This window comes from Vipera berus (genome assembly GCF_964194415.1).
Source record: "Vipera berus genome assembly, chromosome: 6".
Classification (NCBI taxonomy): Eukaryota; Metazoa; Chordata; class Lepidosauria; order Squamata; family Viperidae; genus Vipera; species Vipera berus.
Window position 1 is genome coordinate 69,410,920 of NC_138208.1, and position 21,980 is coordinate 69,432,899.

A 21,980-nucleotide genomic window follows, 5' to 3' on the forward strand; every position below is an offset into this window, starting at 1 on the left:
GGGTGGGTGTGGCCTACTGGGTGGGCGTGGCTAGAGTGCGTATGGCCTACTGGGTGGGCGTGGCCAGCTCTACATCGTTCGCATCAAGGGTGCCTATGGGGGCCTGGGCAGGAGTGGGACAGATCTGAGGGTCTCTGGCAGAAGGACAGATGTGAGGGTCTCTGGGCCAGGGCCAAGGCAGTGGGGGCCGTTCCCTCACTGTTTCCAGGATGGCTTCGCGGGCCACATGAAACAACTTCGCGGGCCGGATCCGGCCCCCGGGCCTTGTGTTTGACATGTCTGCTCTAGTGTGTTCTAAGCTAGACTGAATTCCCTGTTAGGAAGAGCCTTCCAGCACAGCTGCCTACTAAGCAAAAACAGCTTTGAATGTTTTTAAGATCCACTGATATAAATGGGGGAGTGGAACGTATGATACACCTTCTCTCACCTTGGCAAATGACATTTACTTATTTGCTTAACTTGAGAATATTATCCAATGATTAAAGTATGCAGCTTAAAGCCCAAATGCTAAACGTGCCCCTAAGCATCTTGGTTGTGGCTCCCATAACTGAAAATGTTAAAACACACGTTTGGGAGACAGTCATACTTATGATTTTTAATGTTAATCAGAATAAATGACATTGAATTTCATTTTTATAAAAGCCGATGTAACTCTCTGCCTTCAAAAAATTGGGTTCCCAAATTCAAAGAGGAAAGATTCTTAAAATTAGCTGGTGACAGAAAGAGACTATGTAAATACAACAAACCCCAAATCACAACAACTAGTAATGGCGTAGGGCACGAGCTTGTTTAGTTCTTTACATAAGCTGCTAATTCCTTCATCTAACTTTCCAAGATCCAATCATGTCCATACTTAATTTTGTTGTTATTATTTAATAAGAAAATCCAACAGACCTTGCCGGAAAGAACTTTTTCTTCTTGCAGCAAATAAAACTGGCTTACTAATGCAGTGTTGCTTTGAAAAATGCCAACATCATACCACTTTCGTTCTTGTGTCCTCATTCTTGCATTCTGCTTTGGTGGTGAAGTTTTCTATAATTCAAACAGTAGGCATTGTTAAAGTATGGACGTTTTCCTCATCAACAGTCTAATATACAATTTAGTCTTGGAGACCTGATTGTGGAAGGAATTAAATCTTTTCTCCCATCCCATAACGACAGCCCTACCAATGCTAGGAGGAGAGAGCAAATTATGTGATAGTACTACACATGTCAATTACCATTTACACAGGTAGTCCTTCACTTATAACCATTCATTTAATGACCATTCATAGTCACAATGGCCTCGGAAAAAGTGACTTACAAACTATGCTTGCACCCACATCTGTAAAACTCTTGTAGTCATGTGACTGCACCTCAGGCAATCAGCTCATATTTATGACCAATTGCAGTGTCCTTACAATTATTTCCAGCAAAAAACACACAATGAATTGGATTCACTTAATGACTAATGTACAACTATTGTAGAATCAGGTCTGACGCACCTTATGATGCAATAACTTATGGAAAATTCCAATCCCAAGTGTGGTTATAAGTCAAGGACTGCCTATACAATGTATTTAAAGTCACTGAACCTCTATGAAATATTGTATGCTGCATTATGCTGCAGAAGTCATAATAGCAACTGAAATTAATTTGATGTCATAGTTGTCAATGCTATGTTGAATTAATGCAATTTACAGAATAAGCAATTAAATCACATACAGAATAAAAGCTGAGAAGTTTGGTATGACTGACTCAGTTTCCACTAACACTTATAAACACGGATCATTCTCTAAGTCTTATTGGCAATATCTGCTGCTCAAAATGTGTCATGTACTTACAGGCGATTGTACAGCTGCATCAAGTGGGTTAATAACTGTGACTCTAGTCGAGGCCACTGGAGACTCTTTAACTAGGAGAAACATATTTGAAATTCTTTTACTGCAGGTACAAAGACTTTCAAAAAGAAATCCATTACACTGGAAACGTCTTTCAGTGAAAAGATTTCATAGAATTTCTGTTCTATGTGCAAGAAGAAAAATGCTGGCTTTTTATTTGGAAAGCAACTGACAAACTGCCTGCAATGCATGACTGTCAAGAACAGATAAATATATGCTGAACAAAAAAAAATAACCTGAATTCAAGTTAGACCAGGGGTGTCAAATTGGCGGCCTGCCGGGCAGATGCGTCACGTGCAGACCACGCCCACCCCAGCTCCCCTGAAGGCAAAAAATGTCAAGATATGTCACAATGCATCACATGACGCGATTGAGTTTGACACCAGAGATTTAGACCAGACAAAATTAAATAAAAATAATTTCATTTATAAAGTGGTCAAGGGCTACCAAGATTCCAAATCCTACATTTTCATGTGGTATCTTCTGTAAGATGTTGTATATTTACCAGATTCCAGCCTTTTTTTAAAAAAAAGTTTCTTCTCCTGCATTTTTTTCGAACATATTAAAAATACATGACACAAATATTAATATGCTGAATAATATTAAGTATTGTGAACAGTTTAAATTGTAATTTTAGGCACCAGTGGCTTAATTAAAACTTGAGACATTTATAGCCCAACTTTATTCAAAATATAAACTAAATATATGGAAAGAAAAAAATAATCTGATGCGCAATAACGTGTACCAGGTTTTTTTTTAAAAAAAATGCAGTTTTAAACAGAGTTATTTGTAACTCAAATATCTATATTCTATCCATACAACATAATTTCATATACTGCATATGTATCGGAAGTTTAAAAATTGCAAAAAAAAAAATCTGCATTCAATCCAAATTATATATTGTTTCCACTTGAGAAGAAAACTAAAAGAAACCTAACATTCTTTTTTTTAAAAAAAAAAAGGTATGAAAGAACAATAAGGGAAAAACTGAATAAAATTATTACATCGAGAACTAAACCATTTCTGTTGAGATCTCAAAATATAGATCATCCTGTTGAAGAAAAAGCAAACTAAAAGACAGCCTTATGGTTATTAGATTGGCTTAAGACGTCCTCACCTACATTAGGAACAGATATCCCTATTTGCATCTTAAAGAAGTCATTTGATCTTATTTTTGCTTTATAAGGCAAGGCACGAACATATCTTTATACTTGTACACATGCAGAAAAACTGGAAACTGTTCTATCCACCCTAGCTTCCCATTTCATCTAAACTTCAAAAATATGAATATCGGCTTCAAGTTCATCTACAATTTAAAGCTGGTTTAATGGCCTGTCTTGGTATAAATTTGGCAATCATTTTTTCTCAGTCTGAATGAAATGAGAAATTAAGGTTAATATCTTGTTTATTGATTCAAGCAAAGGCACTGCCTGCATGTCTTATAAAAACCTTGGTTAAAAATATTAGATATGTACCTCTTGATGCTATTCAAGAAATGGAATTCTATAACAACCATGAAAAGAAAAACCATTATGAATGTGATTCAAAATACAAAAGGTGACACACTCTGACTTCCAGGTTTGAACTACCTGTTGATAATAATGGAGTTTCATCTTTTGTAGTTGCCCCATTTGATGAGTTGGTTCTAACAGCCTGTTGAGTCACTATATTTTGGGTATTGGAGGCTATGCTGGATGTAGAAGTATCTACTTGGGAAGTTCTTGAATCAAAGTCAAGTAATTCATTTAGATTTGCTGACATCTGAGAAGCTGAAAGGAGAGAAAAGCAAAAGCCCATCACCTGTGATCCCAAGACAGAAATAACAGATGTTTGTTTTCTACAGAAATTCTTTTCCTTCAGATGTAGCTGGAATGTCCATGCAGCAAGCTGGCTTAATAACATGGTTTTAGGTCTTCAGGCTATGTAAGATGTCCGTTTTGAATGTTTACCCACATTAAATGTATTTTAAAAACTATTAAAAACAAATCAAAGAGAGGGTGTCTCTACATGGTTTTCTCTGCTGTGCTCATTTTTACAGAATGGGACAACTCGCCACGGCCATCTTGCTGAAGCCAACTCACGGTGGGACAACTCGCCACGAGATAATTCCACATGGCATAACTCTATGTGATAAAAGTGATCTGCCATTGTTGCTTCAACATTACTTCCATTGACAAAAATAATAATAAAATGTATTAATAAAAATCAAAACATTAAAATCCATTCTTATCCCACATCTATCTGGAATCACAAGTGGCAAATAAAGTTTCAACTTAGTGCTGCTTACCTAAAGTGCTAGCAGGCAAACATAAAGGGACACTGGGCTCTTTGGAAACGGAATGTTTTTTCTTCATATTTTCACTTTCTGGAATCTTGGCTTTAGCCTCTGAAATGGAAATTTGCACCTAGAAAGAAAAGACAGCAGCAATTTCTCTGTAAGAACTGCTATGATTATGACTGTTAGCATCTAAGCATTCCTGATTCTGCTTCGGGTTGGAAAGCAACAGCTTTATGAATCTTTTGCCTAATACTCTCTCTATACTTTATGATCTATACAGGAACTAATATTTAAACTTTTTTTTGGGGGGGAGCATGGTTCCACATAGGCTCATTCTGCTGGAGAGGAACTCTAACTGGCTAACACAAAAAAATATCCCCTTTGGCCCCTAATCAACTGAATACTGGTGTCTAGTACTACATCCTCCCATATGCTGCTGTGTGAGGAGAAAACAAGCAGGGTATGCAACCTATAACCTCAAAAAGTCTTGGATTGGGCTTCCGAATCCATTCTAAAAGTTGTCACTGAATTTTAGTCCTAATGTAAATAGTGATATAGAGACTCCTTTAGAAAAATCTATCTAGCAACTGGGTCCAGGGGCCTAATATCTCTCCAGTGGGTCTGTGGCAAGCATGGGTTTGATGCTACTTTGGGTAGGATACAAAGAAGTTTGAGAGATCCTAACTTGGAGTGAGGAACAAGTGTTAGACAGCCATTAGGGTGGATACATAGGCATGGTCTGCCGGAAGATGCCTTTGTTAAGTTAGGAAAGCAATGGCAATAAAGGGTGTGATGAGCTGTTTGATTGGTGTGAGTTGTATCACCATACTGCTGAATCCTTGGATATGTAACATTTGCATCTTAAGTTGTCCTAATTAGTCAATACTAGGGAGATTTGATTGGGCAAAATTAGTATTTTGGCTTTAAAACAGCTACTAGGTAATTTGTTGGCTAATAATAATATAGATCAATTAAATTACAATTTGTAAGCACATATTCCTATTATTTAGAAAATTCCTAATGATATTCTGAAAGATTGAGGGCAAGAGAAGACGGTGACGACAGAGAATGAGGTGGCTGGATGGAGCCACTGAAGCAGTAGGTGTGAGCCTAAATGGACTCCAGAAGATGGTAAAGGACAGGCAGGCCTGGAGGAATGTTGTCCATGGGGTCGCGATGGGTTGGACACGACTTCGCAACTAACAACAACAACAACAACAAATGATATTCTTCACAGTATTAACTTACATTGCTTGAGGCACTGAGAGTTTGGGGGTGGAGATCCAGTTTAGTTCCTGGAAGAACGACAATATTCATTAATTTTAGAATTTGCAGCATAAGAAAAGAGGGAGGTGGGATCCTCTTCTATCTAAATGTACAAATAGTTAAAGGAGTTAAAGGAGAAAACACCTTCCCACAGATTCCAAGATGAACTAATCCAGAGGCCTTTTGGGCACCAGGGACCAGTTCCGAGGTTTTTCCACAGACTGGAGGGGGTGTGGTTTTGTGTGCTGCCTACATCCAATGGATGGGATTTTGCTTATTTGCGCAACCCGGTTTCTGGCATGCTGTAGCTCAGTGCCAGTCCACGGACTAGGGGTTGGGGACTCCTGAATTAATCAATCTGGATAGTAGGCACAATTCAGTAAAGCATGGGAAAGTCTAATTCTAAATACCGTATATACTTGAGTATAAGCCGAATTTTTCAGCCCACTTTTTGGGCTGAAAAATTCCACTTCGGCTTATACTCCAGTCAACAAAAAACTTACCGAGGACTTGTGCGCGGCCGAGGCTTTGGTGCTTCCGGGATCGCCCGCACCTCTCCCAAGCCACCGCCGTCCGAGACCTGCCGAAGTTTGGGGAGGTTTGGGGAGGTGCGCGCGCACCTCCCCAAACTCCGCGCCTTGCCTGCCTGCTTCTTTCCGCAGCGGAAAGAAGCAGGCAGGCAGGGCGCGGAGGAACGGAGACTTGCCGACGTTTGGGGAGGTTTGGGCGCCTCCCCAAACCTCGGCAGGTCTCCGTTCCTCCTGCCGACCTTTGGGGAGGTTTGGGCGCCTCCCCAAACCTCCCCAAACCTCGGCAGGTCTCCGTTCCTCCTGCCGACCTTTGGGGAGGTTTGGGCGCCTCCCCAAACCTCGGCAGGTCTCCGTTCCTCCTGCCGACCTTTGGGGAGGTTTGGGCGCCTCCCCAAACCTCCCCAAACCTCGGCAGGTCTCCGTTCCTCCTGCCGACCTTTGGGGAGGTTTGGGCGCCTCCCCAAACCTCCCCAAACCTCGGCAGGTCTCCGTTCCTCCTGCCGACCTTTGGGGAGGTTTGGGCGCCTCCCCAAACCTCGGCAGGTCTCCGTTCCTCCTGCCGACCTTTGGGGAGGTTTGGGCGCCTCCCCAAACCTCCCCAAACCTCGGCAGGTCTCCGTTCCTCCTGCCGACCTTTGGGGAGGTTTGGGCGCCTCCCCAAACCTCGGCAGGTCTCCATTCCTCCTGCCGACCTTTGGGGAGGTTTGGGCGCCTCCCCAAACCTCGGCAGGTCTCCGTTCCTCCTGCCGACCTTTGGGGAGGTTTGGGCGCCTCCCCAAACCTCCCCAAACCTCGGCAGGTCTCCGTTCCTCCTGCCGACCTTTGGGGAGGTTTGGGCGCCTCCCCAAACCTCGGCAGGTCTCCGTTCCTCCGCGCAGACCTGCCGACGTTTGGGGAGGTTTGGGCGCCTCCCCAAACCTCCCCAAACCTCGGCAGGTCTCCGTTCCTCCTGCCGACCTTTGGGGAGGTTTGGGCGCCTCCCCAAACCTCCCCAAACCTCGGCAGGTCTCCGTTCCTCCTGCCGACCTTTGGGGAGGTTTGGCGCCTCCCCAAACCTCGGCAGGTCTCCGTTCCTCCTGCCGACCTTTGGGGAGGTTTGGGCACCTCCCCAAACCTCCCCAAACCTCGGCAGGTCTCCGTTCCTCCTGCCGACCTTTGGGGAGGTTTGGGCGCCTCCCCAAACCTCGGCAGGTCTCCGTTCCTCCTGCCGACCTTTGGGGAGGTTTGGGCGCCTCCCCAAACCTCCCCAAACCTCGGCAGGTCTCCGTTCCTCCTGCCGACCTTTGGGGAGGTTTGGGCGCCTCCCCAAACCTCGGCAGGTCTCCGTTCCTCCGCGCAGACCTGCCGACCTTTGGGGAGGTTTGGGCGCCTCCCCAAACGTCCCCAAACCTCGGCAGGTCTCCGTTCCTGTTTGGGGAGGTTTGGGCGCCTCCCCAAACCTCCCCAAACCTCGGCAGGTCTCCGTTCCTCCGCGCAGACCTGCCGACGTTTGGGGAGGTTTGGGCGCCTCCCCAAACCTCCCCAAACCTCGGCAGGTCTCCGTTCCTGTTTGGGGAGGTTTGGGCGCCTCCCCAAACCTCCCCAAACCTCGGCAGGTCTCCGTTCCTCCGCGCAGACCTGCCGACCTTTGGGGAGGTTTGGGCGCCTCCCCAAACGTCCCCAAACCTCGGCAGGTCTCCGTTCCTGTTTGGGGAGGTTTGGGCGCCTCCCCAAACCTCCCCAAACCTCGGCAGGTCTCCGTTCCTCCGCGCAGACCTGCCGACCTTTGGGGAGGTTTGGGCGCCTCCCCAAACGTCCCCAAACCTCGGCAGGTCTCCGTTCCTGTTTGGGGAGGTTTGGGCGCCTCCCCAAACCTCCCCAAACCTCGGCAGGTCTCCGTTCCTCCGCGCAGACCTGCCGACCTTTGGGGAGGTTTGGGCGCCTCCCCAAACGTCCCCAAACCTCGGCAGGTCTCCGTTCCTGTTTGGGGAGGTTTGGGCGCCTCCCCAAACCTCCCCAAACCTCGGCAGGTCTCCGTTCCTCCGCGCAGACCTGCCGACCTTTGGGGAGGTTTGGGCGCCTCCCCAAACCTCCCCAAACCTCGGCAGGTCTCCGTTCCTGTTTGGGGAGGTTTGGGCGCCTCCCCAAACCTCCCCAAACCTCGGCAGGTCTCCGTTCCTCCGCGCAGACCTGCCGACCTTTGGGGAGGTTTGGGCGCCTCCCCAAACGTCCCCAAACCTCGGCAGGTCTCCGTTCCTGTTTGGGGAGGTTTGGGCGCCTCCCCAAACCTCCCCAAACCTCGGCAGGTCTCCGTTCCTCCGCGCAGACCTGCCGACCTTTGGGGAGGTTTGGGCGCCTCCCCAAACCTCCCCAAACCTCGGCAGGTCTCCGTTCCTGTTTGGGGAGGTTTGGGCGCCTCCCCAAACCTCCCCAAACCTCGGCAGGTCTCCGTTCCTCCGCGCAGACCTGCCGACCTTTGGGGAGGTTTGGGCGCCTCCCCAAACCTCCCCAAACCTCGGCAGGTCTCCGTTCCTCCGCGCAGACCTGCCGACGTTTGGGGAGGTTTGGGCGCCTCCCCAAACCTCCCCAAACCTCGGCAGGTCTCCGTTCCTGTTTGGGGAGGTTTGGGCGCCTCCCCAAACCTCCCCAAACCTCGGCAGGTCTCCGTTCCTCCGCGCAGACCTGCCGACCTTTGGGGAGGTTTGGGCGCCTCCCCAAACGTCCCCAAACCTCGGCAGGTCTCCGTTCCTCCGCACAGACCTGCCGACGTTTGGGGAGGTTTGGGGAGGCGCCCAAACCTCCCCAAAGGTCGGCAGGTCTGCGCGGAGGAACGGAGACCTGCCGAGGTTTGGGGAGGTTTGGGGAGGCGCCCAAACCTCCCCAAACAGGAACGGAGACCTGCCGAGGTTTGGGGACGTTTGGGGAGGCGCCCAAACCTCCCCAAAGGTCGGCAGGTCTGCGCGGAGGAACGGAGACCTGCCGAGGTTTGGGGAGGTTTGGGGAGGCGCCCAAACCTCCCCAAACAGGAACGGAGACCTGCCGAGGTTTGGGGAGGTTTGGGGAGGCGCCCAAACCTCCCCAAAGGTCGGCAGGTCTGCGCGGAGGAACGGAGACCTGCCGAGGTTTGGGGAGGTTTGGGGAGGCGCCCAAACCTCCCCAAACAGGAACGGAGACCTGCCGAGGTTTGGGGACGTTTGGGGAGGCGCCCAAACCTCCCCAAAGGTCGGCAGGTCTGCGCGGAGGAACGGAGACCTGCCGAGGTTTGGGGAGGCGCCCAAACCTCCCCAAAGGTCGGCAGGAAGAACGGAGACCTGCCGAGGTTTGGGGAGGTTTGGGGAGGCGCCCAAACCTCCCCAAAGGTCGGCAGGAGGAACGGAGACCTGCCGAGGTTTGGGGAGGTTTGGGGAGGCGCCCAAACCTCCCCAAAGGTCGGCAGGAGGAACGGAGACCTGCCGAGGTTTGGGGAGGCGCCCAAACCTCCCCAAAGGTCGGCAGGTCTGCGCGGAGGAACGGAGACCTGCAGAGGTTTGGGGAGGCGCCCAAACCTCCCCAAAGGTCGGCAGGAGGAACGGAGACCTGCCGAGGTTTGGGGAGGTTTGGGGAGGCGCCCAAACCTCCCCAAAGGTCGGCAGGAGGAACGGAGACCTGCCGAGGTTTGGGGAGGCGCCCAAACCTCCCCAAAGGTCGGCAGGAGGAACGGAGACCTGCCGAGGTTTGGGGAGGTTTGGGGAGGCGCCCAAACCTCCCCAAAGGTCGGCAGGAGGAACGGAGACCTGCCGAGGTTTGGGGAGGTTTGGGGAGGCGCCCAAACCTCCCCAAAGGTCGGCAGGAGGAACGGAGACCTGCCGACGTTTGGGGAGGTTTGGGGAGGCGCCCAAACCTCCCCAAAGGTCGGCAGGAGGAACGGAGACCTGCCGACGAGCCGCGGCCACACAGGGTATTCCTGTGTATTCAGGCTTGCAAAATGGCGGATCGAGCCTCTGCTGGCGGCAGAGGCTTGCAGAACGGCGGATCGGCTTATACTCGAGTCAATAACTTTTTCCAGTTTTTGGGGGTGAAATTGGGGGTCTCGGCTTATACTCGAGTCGGCTTATACTCAAGTATATACGGTAACATTTTCACTGTCTCAGGTGATTATTTTTAAAAGAAACGGGGACCATCCGCATTTTGCCTTTCATTTTTTTTAATCTTCTGCTAAAAAGAATCAGCCAACCACAATCCTGGAATGAAGATTGATAATGCTGAAGAAATTAGTCATCTCCAAAACCATGGAGTTTGATCAATTATGATTATTTTGTTGATGCATACCAGGGTGGGCAATTATTTTCCCAAGGGCACATGAGAAATTGGGCCTATTATGGATGGCCAAACCAATAGGCTGAACTTAAATTCTGCTGGTGGTGCCCATGTGTCAAGGGAGGAAGGTGAGTGAAGCCTCTCCTCAGCCCGGCCACTGTTCTTCTCTCTCCAGCCATTTAAAAGAGTTCTTGCTTCCTTCTCCCACTCTTGCAATGCACTTATTAACATTTTATTTTGTAACTTCCAGTTGATCTCACATGGGCCACATAGAGGCAGCCAAAGGGCCAGATGTGGCCCACGGGCCACAAAATGTCCAGTTGTGATTTACATGATAGGTTGATCTGAAGCTCAAACAACATTTTTAAAGATATGTAATTCTGAATTTTTAAGTTTCTTTGAGAAAGAACCTACTGTTCAGAACCAGTAGGTTTCAGGTTGCTTCAAGAGAACCCTATTATGTTTTCTTTCCATCTGTGGAAATCTTTTGGTTTGTCGTAAGACTTCAAGTCTCCTTGGACATTTGAAAGCTACTCTACAAAATGAATCTTTGTAAGACCAATTGGGTCCTTTGTCACTTTCTGTTTTGCTTGCTATGGCCTGAACAACAAGAGACATTCCAGAAAAAGAGTTATGCAACTATTTTACTCATGTAACTTATAAACATGCTTTAATTTTGGAAATGTGATTGTACCTTGCACACAGGATGATTGTGATTCAGGTGCCACAGTAAAGGATATGTCAGCTGCACCAGGTGTTGGCATGTCTAAATTTAGTTGAAGAAGGTATCCTTCCACAGTAGGAACTTCATCCCATTTAACTTGAAATGAATTAGTTGTAGCTCTGATGAGCTGTACCTGTGATGGTGCTGGTGGTTTCTCTTAAAAGAGAAGAATACATCCAATTACAATAAACTTTAAGTCTTTTTTGAGGAGATTTAGAACTTTCTAATAGAATTATGCACACATCATGCTACAGAAAAAAAAGTATTTATTCCAGCAAACTCTCAAATGAAGAGAAGGAACGTACATTAACATTGTAAAGGTAGTCCAAACCTATGTTATCTCTGCTGTCAAAAGCTCCAACAGAGTGTTTCTCAATCTCAATAACTTTAAAGATGTGTGGAATTCAACTTCCAGAATTCCCCCCGAGAATCCTTCTGATACCTGAAGGTACAGGCACAAAATTCCTCAATATCATGTTTGGACAATTATGATACAATGGAAAAATGATGGTTTGCTCAAATATGTAAGCTGGAAAGGAAAAGGTGATGGTTTCAAGTATTTTCTTAATTCTTCAAACTACAAGGCAGAAATGTTAGAATTGAATCAACCACAAAATTATGTTCATTGTGCAAATTCATAGTTTAGTGAGTCATTATTTACTGAACTAACATAACTGCCAGGGTTTTCATAACACTAAACAACAAACTAACCATGTTTCAGCCTTGTGGACTGTGAAATTTAACCTAAGTGTGGATGCTCAGTTCAAAGCAATTCTTGCATATTTACACTAGATGATTTTTTTTAATTTCAAAAACAGAAAATGAAATACATTGCCCAGGTTTTTAATCACCATCAATAACATTATCAGAAAGTATTAGGAGACTATTCACCTGTATCTAAATACCAAAGATCCTTGCAGCAAACTTGATTGTTCCAAGCTTTCCTATAGCCATCTCTGCCACTCCATATATACAAGCGAGAGCCAACAATGACTGTGCAGTGGCCAGCTCTTGGACCTGGTAACAAATTGTTTTTATCTTCTTGGCAATCTGGGATTAGATTTATCCATTCTAAAGTATCTGATAACAAATTGAATAAAAGCAAATTAATATTTGACTGCATTAGGATTTGACAAATTAACTCTACACTAACTTATAATGAGCAAATTCATTCTTACCACTCTTCATTGGGGTTAGAAAACAAAATAAAACAAGAAATCCTATACAATCTGTGCAACCCGTATGTATGTAACTATTAACTAGAGTAAAACTAGCAACATGTCTGTCTAGATGTCCTCCAAGGTCCCTTCCAACTTTACTATTATGATTGTGAATATGAATAGTTGTTTACAGGCTTAAAAGATATCATGGTTTGTTTATTCACCCTTGTTTATTGACCCTATTCATATATCTAACTATGTAACACAAAACAACACCCAGATCAAAGCACAATGAAATAAAAAATGATGACACGTAAGTGAAGTTATCATATGAATTATTATTTACTTACATTCCAGATCGTGAACCTGATGCTAATTCATCGCTAAACATGTTGCCTTTCTACAGAAATAGCAACTACCCGAAGCATATTTTTCTTGCTCCAATTCCCTGGACCTCTACAGCTTTTTGGGGTACACGTTATTTAGGGGTACAGCTTTTTGGGGTACAGCTTTTTGGGGTACAGCTTTTTGGGGTACACGTTATTTAGAATCCCACCTTTGAAAGCAGGCTCCACAGACTTTTGCCAGGTTCCACCCTGTGTTTCAAAAGGACCAAATATCTTCTATCTCCAGCACAGGGCAGAACTTGGAAAATCTGACTTTTTTCACATACATGTGAATAAAACCCCACCTCTCACCCAAAGTGATGGAGTATTATAGAGCTGGCTTTGTAGAATCTGACAAGCAAGCTATATTTACAATTGCTCCCTTCTTCCCAAAGCAAACAGAGCAATAATCACTTTATTATAACTTTGAGTGATATAAATTGCTAAGCTTGTAAGCCACCCTGAGTCTTCGGAGAAGGGCGGGATATAAATGGAATTAAAAAAAAATTAAATGTATTGTTTTAACACTTGTTACAATTTCCAGTATTAAGAACATAGCCATATTATATTATCCAATGTAGTGGGATCCCTGCTATGCACAATGCAGAAACATGATAGGTTACATGCAAATATAAGTGGTATGCAGAGTTATTCTGTAAGTGACAAAAATGAAGTATACTAACCTAAATTTAAGTAGGAAAATGAACCAGTACATTTCCATTCCCCATCTTGAGCAGGGAGGCTCTCATCTGTACTCTGTGGGATCCATCCACCAAAAATGTACATTCTGCAAATATAAGTACATAGAGGGTGAAGACAGGAACGAAATGACAGAGGGTATACGTACAATTAATTTCATTTCATCTTACAAATTATACAGAAACTAGTTCCTAACTAAAATTTGAACTTAATACCCTTTCCCATTTCCCCAGTCCTCTCAAGCCATACAGTAAAACACATTAAGAGAATTTAAGTAGGAGCCAATGTCTTTACTTACTAGATTTTAAAGAAGATATTAATACAAAATTGACTATAACAGTTGCTTTTGAAGCTTCATTAAAATAATATAGTATTAATTTATTTGTGTTATGCCTTAGTTTTGAAAGAATAGAACAATTTCAACTGGCTTCATAATTTGCATTCAACTATGGATTATTCAGCCATGATTTATTGAAATTATGAATATGTTGTACCATAAATCAATGGCTTACTAGGCTTAAAGCAAACATCACATTGTAGCTTAGCATGTTTGCTTATTGTGCATAAGCATTAATTACTTTAAAAATATACATTAAAACACCATAATATTTGGACACAGAATATTACAACCCCGAGCAGGGGGTTGGACTAGATGACCTCCAAGGTCCCTTCCAACATCATTATTATTATTATTATTATTATTATTATTATTATTATTATTATTATTATTATTATTATATTATTATTATTATTATTATTATTATTATTATTATTATTATTATCTAACTGAAGAGGACTTCGCTTCTTTCAAACAATCTTTCTCAAATCATGAAATTATTGTTTCATTCAGAATTATATGGAGAGGGAGATCCAAATATTATCTTTCCCTTATTTTCTTATCTTTTTTTCCACACAGAAAATCATTTTTTAAAAAGAATACAGAATTACTACATGCCTTCCGAATGGTGATACAAACTATTTTAAAATCTGATCATTTCTAGCAACAAGCCAAACCAGGCCATACTAATGGCGAATGTGATAATGTAGAGATAGTGCAAAATTTCCCTCACGAGGTGGCTGAACTCCATAGTCCACCATCTTTATATGTGACTACATGACAGTAGAGAGTCAGTGTGGCGGAGTAGTTAAAAGCATGAGACCTGAAACTAAATTCTAGTACTTTTTAGGCACAAAGCCAGCTGGGAAACTTTGGGCTAGTCGCTCCCTTTCAGCCCTAGGAAAGAGGCAAGAGCAAACCACATTCAAAAACGTTGTTAAGAAAACTGTAGAGACTTGTCTAGGCAATTGCCTAGAGTCAAGGCTGATTTGGAGGTACAATAAACATCATAGCAAACTATCCTAGTATCTGTTATCATCTATTACTAAACCTAATCATTGATACATTAGATCAGGGGTCCCCAACCCCCAATCCATGGCATGCCAGAAACCGGGCCGTGCAAATAAGCGAAGCCCCATCTGCAGGATGCAGGCAGCACATGAAACCACGCTGCCTCCGGTCCACGGAAAAACCTCTCTCCGTGGCACTGGTCCCTGGTGCCCCAAAGGTTAGGGGCCTCTGCATTAGATCATTAGATACATTCCCTTATAGCACAATTATACACATTTAATTTCAACATTATACATATTTAATTTTAACAATGTTCTTCAGTTACGAGTAGTTATGGATATATTGCTTTTTCATTCTGCAAACTGAATAAAACACAAGAATCTAGTAAATGATATGAGGGCATTGGAGTCTGTAGCAATATAGCTAATCAATAATTTGTTTGAATGTTTTATGTAAGAAGACAATATACATGAAATGCAAAAAGGAAGATTGGGGGTGATCAAAGAATACTTGGCAGCCATTGCCAGGGTGGCTTTTATACAGACTCATCTAGTGTTCCAGTTGTACCCATTCCTGAACCTAAAAGCTATTCATTAGTCATCTCCTCTTTGGATTATTGTAACTTAATTCTATATGGGGCTGCCCTTGAAGAACACTTGGAATCTGCAGCTGGTCCAGAATGCAACAGCATAGGCAGTTTTTGGTATTTCGTATTATGCCCTCCAAATACTATTGCTCTGCAAGTGGCATTGGCTCTCAGGTGGCTTCCGGGTTTAATTCAAGCAGCTGATTGTTATCTGTAAAGCTCTCAAGGCATGGGGCCAACTTCTTGCAGGATCACCTTTCTCCTATTGTTTCTGTCTGGCCCACCAGATCTAGTAGAGAGGGCATGCTCCAGGTGCCTTCCATCAAACAATGTCATCTTCTGTGTTTTAATCTGTGTAAGATGCCCAGAGTCACTTGGGTGAGATAGGCAACTATATAAATCAAATCAAGAAATAAAGTTCGTAACGTAGGATTATTTTATTACAGAACATCATGTTTGGTGTCCAGTGCTTACAGTGGTGGAGTTCAGAGGCAAATCTCCTTTCCCTGAGTCCCAGTCAGATTTCTAGCAACAGCTGATGCACAGTGATTGTAGAGAAACAAATATTCAATCTATCATGCTTCTGAGTTCCTCTGAGTTACATATACAAACTGAGCATCACATTAGCAGGGGTGGTAGGTAGAACACATGATTCAAACTTAAATAGAAATGTAATGCTCAAAAAATGTATGCTTGAGGGATGAGGCTAAATAGGCACAAGAATATAGGCTACATTGTATAGTCCGTATTTTCAGTGACATAATAGGGCAAAAATACGTAAGTTACAAAAAAGCAGTATTATCAACGATAACAATCAACTACAAGTTCTTATTTATCATGAATAACCCTGCAACAGCTTAAACAAATTATACGGATTGGTTTACAGTATTAAATTGCAACGTCTAGAAATATGATATTAGAATTACTCTTATGCTACTTCATTCTATAAAGTTGTTTTCTCTCCTAATGCAACAACATGTATTATGCATAAGTAAGCCTTTCCCTATTTTCAAAGCTCCTTTTTTCTTTTCTTTTCTTTTCTTTTCTAGAAGATGTAATGGGCTTTTTAATTAAATCTGAAGTCATGCGCAGAGGATTATATGTCCCCAAATAAAAAACATATGTTTAAGAAATCCATTTTGGTTTCCTGGAGGCCTATTGTAAGATCCCCTAATCTGCAGGCAGTCTTTCTCACAGGGCTGAAACTCACTACATTTCACATACAAGCAGGATCCCTAAATACAAACACTAGAGTAGCAGTCTCCTACTAGGTGTACCTTTCTATAGGTGAGCTTTTAACAACAGACATACTTGTTTCCTATTACACTGGCTGTATGTAGACTACGGGGAAGTGGCACTGTTCCTTTAGTTTCTGGTTTCGACCAAGTCATTGTCTCTATTAAGAGAAAAAAAAAACACAGAGAAATCATATAGAAGGGATTATTTATTTATAACATTTATATAGCCATCCATCTTCTAACCATCACTAGGTGACTCCCAATAAAAATTCTATGAACATTTAATTACTTCATGAACATTTATGTAAGACACACTGATAAGATATTTTCAGACTTCAGGAAATTTGTCGTGCACAGACAGATGCTAAAGAGGGTTATTTTTGAAACGTGTATTTGTAGGCACAAAAAGTTAAGTTACAACATATATGAAGGTAGTATTTTAAATGGTGGAACACTTATTTTTCAGCCAACTGCTAATTGGTAATCTTCCTTAGACATTTCAGAATCAAATTCAAAATATAAAGTTTTATGGAAGATTATAGCCAAGCAAAATAAAAAGAAAAATTCCCATCATTAGTTTTACACTTGGATTTCATCCCTCAAACAAGATCTTTTGAGTTATGAAATGGAACTTTTCTTATCACACTTGTGCATTATTATCCACATTCAATTCTAGAGTCTGTGGTATCCTACCAATTATTATTCTATTTGCAAAACAAGTGTTAAAGGACAAAGCCATCTCTCAAAACATTTAATCAAAACTATTTTGTTTTAAAATAATTACTCAAAGGAACAATATTTCAAAATTCGTTTGAAAAATGAGTTTAAAAATAATTGTGGTGTTATTAAAACTTAACACAAGAAATAAGATTTAAAAAAAATCCCATCTACTTTTGATGAAACCTAGGAATGGCTGCAATCCATTAGGGGCAAGTAGTTTATTTTGCTGTGTACAGTATGAAACAGCATTCAGGTAGAGTTGAAATTTAAGAATACATTTACAAGGTGGTGCAAACTTTCCCATCACACAACAAATCCTACAGAATTAATTATTCCTTAGTGTATTTTTAAAAAATAACTCACACAATTTTATTTGCAACTATACTCACCTATATCAAGTTCCCAAAGGTCATTAAGCCGGCAACCAGACATCCCTCCAAATATAAACATTTTTGGATTTCCCAAGTCTTTTTTACAGTATATAACAGCTGTGTGCGATTCTCTGGGAGAGGGCAAAACTCCTCTGGTCAATGGAATACCCCAGCCTATGACTCCTGATCCATGCTGCAGCTCCAATTCATAGAAATCATTTAAATATCTAATGTGGGTTATAAATACATAAAATGGCAATAACTTTCTATGGCACTACCATAAAGAAACTTCAACTTGTCAATGCAATCCCCCGTTTTTTACAACAATGCGGGTTTTTTTGCAAAGGATATATTAACCGTTTATAAAAACAGTTTTCAAAAAGAAAAAAAATGAAGAATTTTCCTCTCCCTAGAGATTTGTCAAAATTATGTCTTCCACAAGCATTTTAAAACATTTTTATTCACTATGCCAATTTTAAAAGAGATGGGGTGGAGCCCCAACTTTTAGATTAGTATAAGTATAGGCTAAATAACAAAGAAACTGAAATATGTACATACACTGCAACTTAAGATGCTGAAGCAAAACTAAGAGGTTTTCAAATGTCACTAATTACCGGTAGCTCCGATCGATTAATGAAAACCATTAAACCATATATCATTATACGTTTAAAATAATCTTAATGTAAACTGCTCCAAATGCTACCAATAAGCATGCTTTTGTTCTTATTTTTAAGCATCGAGTTTATATTAGTATTTCATATTTCTGGATTTAAGGATGATCAGCTTGACAGTTGATTGCCAATCTTCCTCCTTGATATTAGTAATTATGAATAGATTTGAACACTAACTAGGCTCACTATGTACATTCTATTTTTACCGTACAACTTTTTAAAAGAAAACCTAAACAAATCATACTAATATTCTGTTCCAAACTCATCGGCATACCTGGGAATGTTATTGTTTGAGTCTTCGCTCTCATTTGCCAGTCCACCAAATAAGTAACACTTGTTGCCATATAGACAGAAGCTATGGCCAAGGCGAGGGCATGGAGGCAAACCTACTGAAGGGGGCTGAGGTCTCATTTTTTTCCACAGCCATCGACTTGCCTTGTAGATGGAAAAAGAGAACGTTGAGAAATGCAGGCAAAATTGTTTACAAAATTATCGCTATTCTGACTGCCAGTCACCAAACTCTCATCCACCAGACGCAAGCAAAGCACTGGCCTTCAGTCACTTAAGTTTCTAAAAATGCCTCTAGAAACTACATGAGGACCAGAGACATTAATGGAAATAAACGTTATGAAGGAGCTGGTTCTTTCATTTCCAGCATGCTACTTTTACATTTTTTTTAAAAAAAGTAAGGTTGCATACTTAATAGTCACCAAAGAATGCGTTAGAAAGTGCACTGTTATCTATGGATGCCATTCCAGGATCCAAAAGATAAGGATTTGCTTATTTTACGTTCCAGATTCTATCTCGCAAAAGTTTCAAAGGAAATTCCAAGTCAGCTTGATACTATCAACAGACATGAACAGGAGCACTAAATATTGTTTCCATGCATCAATTCCATGCACCATTATAAGCAATATGTATTCCTTTTGGTAGTGGTGGTGTCTATGCCGATTTGTGGTGACTGCATGGAAGAAATGGTTTACTATTGCCTCCTTCCTAGGGCTGAGAGAGACTTAGTAGCCCAAGGTTACCCAGTTGGCTTTGTAGTTAAGGCAGGACTCATGGTTTCCTGGTTTCTAAATCATTATATCAATCCCTTCCAATTTTAATAGGTACAATATAGGCATCCATTTAAGAATATATTAAATGATACCAGGATTCTCAACTTAGTTAAATAACTGTGAAAATTAATCATTCAGTACCTGTAGTTCATACAAATCATTACTGTATCTTCCATATTCAACCATTCCTCCAAAAACTAATATTCTGGTACCATCACAGACAAATCCATGGGCTGCACAACCTGGTGGAATATCTCCTCTGACAGCAGGAAGAAACCATTGGTTTGTGGCTGCATCAAAAGACACACAAAAATGGCCCTAGGTCAGAATTAATAGTAATTCTGGGTGGCACCCAAAAATTTAAACACAGAATCTCTATGTTTAATAATGGGACTTTAATATTCATTACTTTTATTAGGTTTTGAATCTTGCATTCTTAGACAAAAAGCTATTCCTTTCTTCATCTGGAAAATGAAAACTGTTTGATTTTTTTACTTTCCAATTAGTCTCAAGATCTGCTAATTAGAACCTAGTGCAAAAGATGGGCATTTATGTAATAAAACATTGAGATAACTGTTTAAATAAAACAGAGGTAAAAATCTTTTTATACAAATATCCATACCAAATTACCAGTTTTCATTTTAGCAGAATAACCTAAGGCAGGGATTGGGATAATTTGATCACACAATTTTGAACTTCAAAACTCCATGCAAAGTATGGAGTTGCCAAACATCCCAATTTTGATCACATAATGAGGATGCTGCAACAGTCATGTGAAAAATGCTCCTAAATCATTTTTTCAGTGCCGTTAAAATTTCAAATGGTCACTCACAACCTCTCAGTGCAAAATTGTTGGGCAGATATCTTTTCCTAGGACTCGGTATTCTACTTTATATCTTAATACAGTTTCAAATGCTTTCACATATTCTCACCAAATATTTTCTTACTTCTTGACCCATCCTTATAGCAATATAATCCATTTTTAACATAGATTCACAATATTTTTTCATTATCCTCACCCAAAGCATTTTTATTGGAAAGCTTAATTGAAATAAATTATACAATAACTCACAATCCCTGTGATGAAAGCGTTATAAGTATTTTACATGGTTAATCAAACTTCATAGAAAAAGTGTTTTGATGACTTTGCAGTTCTCAACATGCTTTTATCTTTATTACCTACATCCTATCTATAATTTATGCACCTATATGGCTCATATTCTTTATTATGCATTGCTTTACATAAATCTTCCTTATCTCTGGATACAATGACTTTTTTAACTGTTATATTCATCTTTATTCAGACCACACATCTCTGATTATCTGATTTCTGATTAGCATCACCATCAGGCAAAGTTATGAAAGACAAAAATTAGTCCATCCTCATCTAATAAGAGGTATGCTATACATTATGGGAACAGAAGTCTGCAAAGTTATATAGCTAGTCCTCACTAGTACTCATCTTGTGTGCACATGTGTGTGTGCACATGCATACACACAGCACAAAAAGATATATACAGTATACCTCAGACCCTAAAATACCTTCATTCCCTGCTTATACCACACTAAGATAGTAATTCCTTGCTTGAATAAGTCATTTATGACAAAAAAATAAAGGTGCTTGCAGGAACTAAGATTATGCCCTTGGAAATAGGAACTATAAAGCAAATACAAAGCAATACACCCAAAGTTAATGTAACAATGGAATTAACCTGTTAATTCAATTTTCTGCATTGACTCAATTTTCTACATTGGTGCACTTTATGGCCAACACATTAAGCTGAAATTTGTGGTTGAGTGCATCTTGCCAAGGCAATCTGACAAGGCTGTTTCCCACCTTCCAGTCGCCACTCTGCACCCCCATCGAGGTTATAAAGAGGGAAAGGGCTATACAACAAGTTCAGCCCAGAGAACAAGGACTAAACCTCCGGTGGTAACCAAGAGCGGCGTAGATGCCCTTGAGAGAAAACTGCTTCGGAGCCTCTTCCCTTCGATTAACCCGCAAGAAGGCCGGCTCCGTGTCAGCGAATACACACGTCCTGTGTCCCCTTAAAGCCTAACAGGGAATGAGGGCAGAAATTCTGGTCCGACACGAAGCTACGCCAGGGCAGAGGGCTGAAACCCCAGCGCAAACTCCCAAGCCCCAGCATCCCCAGCGAATCGCCGGGCGGCCCTAGCCGCCGCCGCTTCGTAGACACATCCTCTCTCCCGTCCAGCCGGACTCCGAGGCCACCACGCTGAAGGCCCTCGCGGCTAGAGGAACAGCAGCAGTTACTGCCGAAGGAGAAGCGCCCCGCCGGGGCAACCGAGCCCGCCCAGCTTCTCTCCCTTCTTCCCCCGTTCCGCACCCGTGTTGTACACATGCAGCTCATCGGCGATGCCTTCGTTGCCGCCCCCGAAGATGATGACCAGCTCGCGGATCGCCACGGCGCGATGGCCATGCCGGGATCGGGGGACCGGCCCCGTGAAAGAAGAAACGCGCCTCCAATTCAGGGCAGCGGCGCCTGCCGCCATTTTATCCGCCCACGCCCACAATGCACCGCGGCGGGGGCCGAGGCAGCTGCTGGGTTGTTTGCCGAGGAAGGCAAGCCGAGCATGGCCGGCGTGGGGGAAGTACGTGGAATGGAGCTGCAGCAGCCGTAATAGTAATAATACGGCCGACCATAATAATAATAATCTGGCATCTCGCATCCTGCGACAATACCTTTAACGCCATCAAACAACGATGTCTGCCTGATCCCAGGTTTTTGGGAAGGACTCGATCGGTGGATAAAATGCCAAACTCAAT

General features: G+C 42.6%; 1 protein-coding gene across 1 annotated transcript in view; it reads right to left on the reverse strand.

Annotated features, from left to right (window-relative positions):
- The window catches only part of HCFC2 (host cell factor C2), a gene marked incomplete at its 5' end in the record, with an annotated part of 39,606 nt that extends 17,900 nt beyond the window's left edge, over nucleotides 1-21,706 (reverse strand). Inside the window, 13 exons of the mRNA XM_081331152.1 lie at nucleotides 895-1,032; nucleotides 1,823-1,893; nucleotides 3,469-3,648; nucleotides 4,167-4,284; nucleotides 5,406-5,452; nucleotides 10,923-11,108; nucleotides 11,844-12,032; nucleotides 13,182-13,285; nucleotides 16,443-16,527; nucleotides 17,479-17,687; nucleotides 18,406-18,566; nucleotides 19,334-19,482; nucleotides 21,541-21,706. Of these exons, the coding sequence (XP_081187278.1) occupies nucleotides 895-1,032; nucleotides 1,823-1,893; nucleotides 3,469-3,648; nucleotides 4,167-4,284; nucleotides 5,406-5,452; nucleotides 10,923-11,108; nucleotides 11,844-12,032; nucleotides 13,182-13,285; nucleotides 16,443-16,527; nucleotides 17,479-17,687; nucleotides 18,406-18,566; nucleotides 19,334-19,482; nucleotides 21,541-21,706 (1,803 nt within the window). The remainder of the gene's footprint in view (nucleotides 1-894; nucleotides 1,033-1,822; nucleotides 1,894-3,468; nucleotides 3,649-4,166; nucleotides 4,285-5,405; nucleotides 5,453-10,922; nucleotides 11,109-11,843; nucleotides 12,033-13,181; nucleotides 13,286-16,442; nucleotides 16,528-17,478; nucleotides 17,688-18,405; nucleotides 18,567-19,333; nucleotides 19,483-21,540) is intronic.
- Between the last annotated feature and the right edge of the window lie 274 nt (nucleotides 21,707-21,980).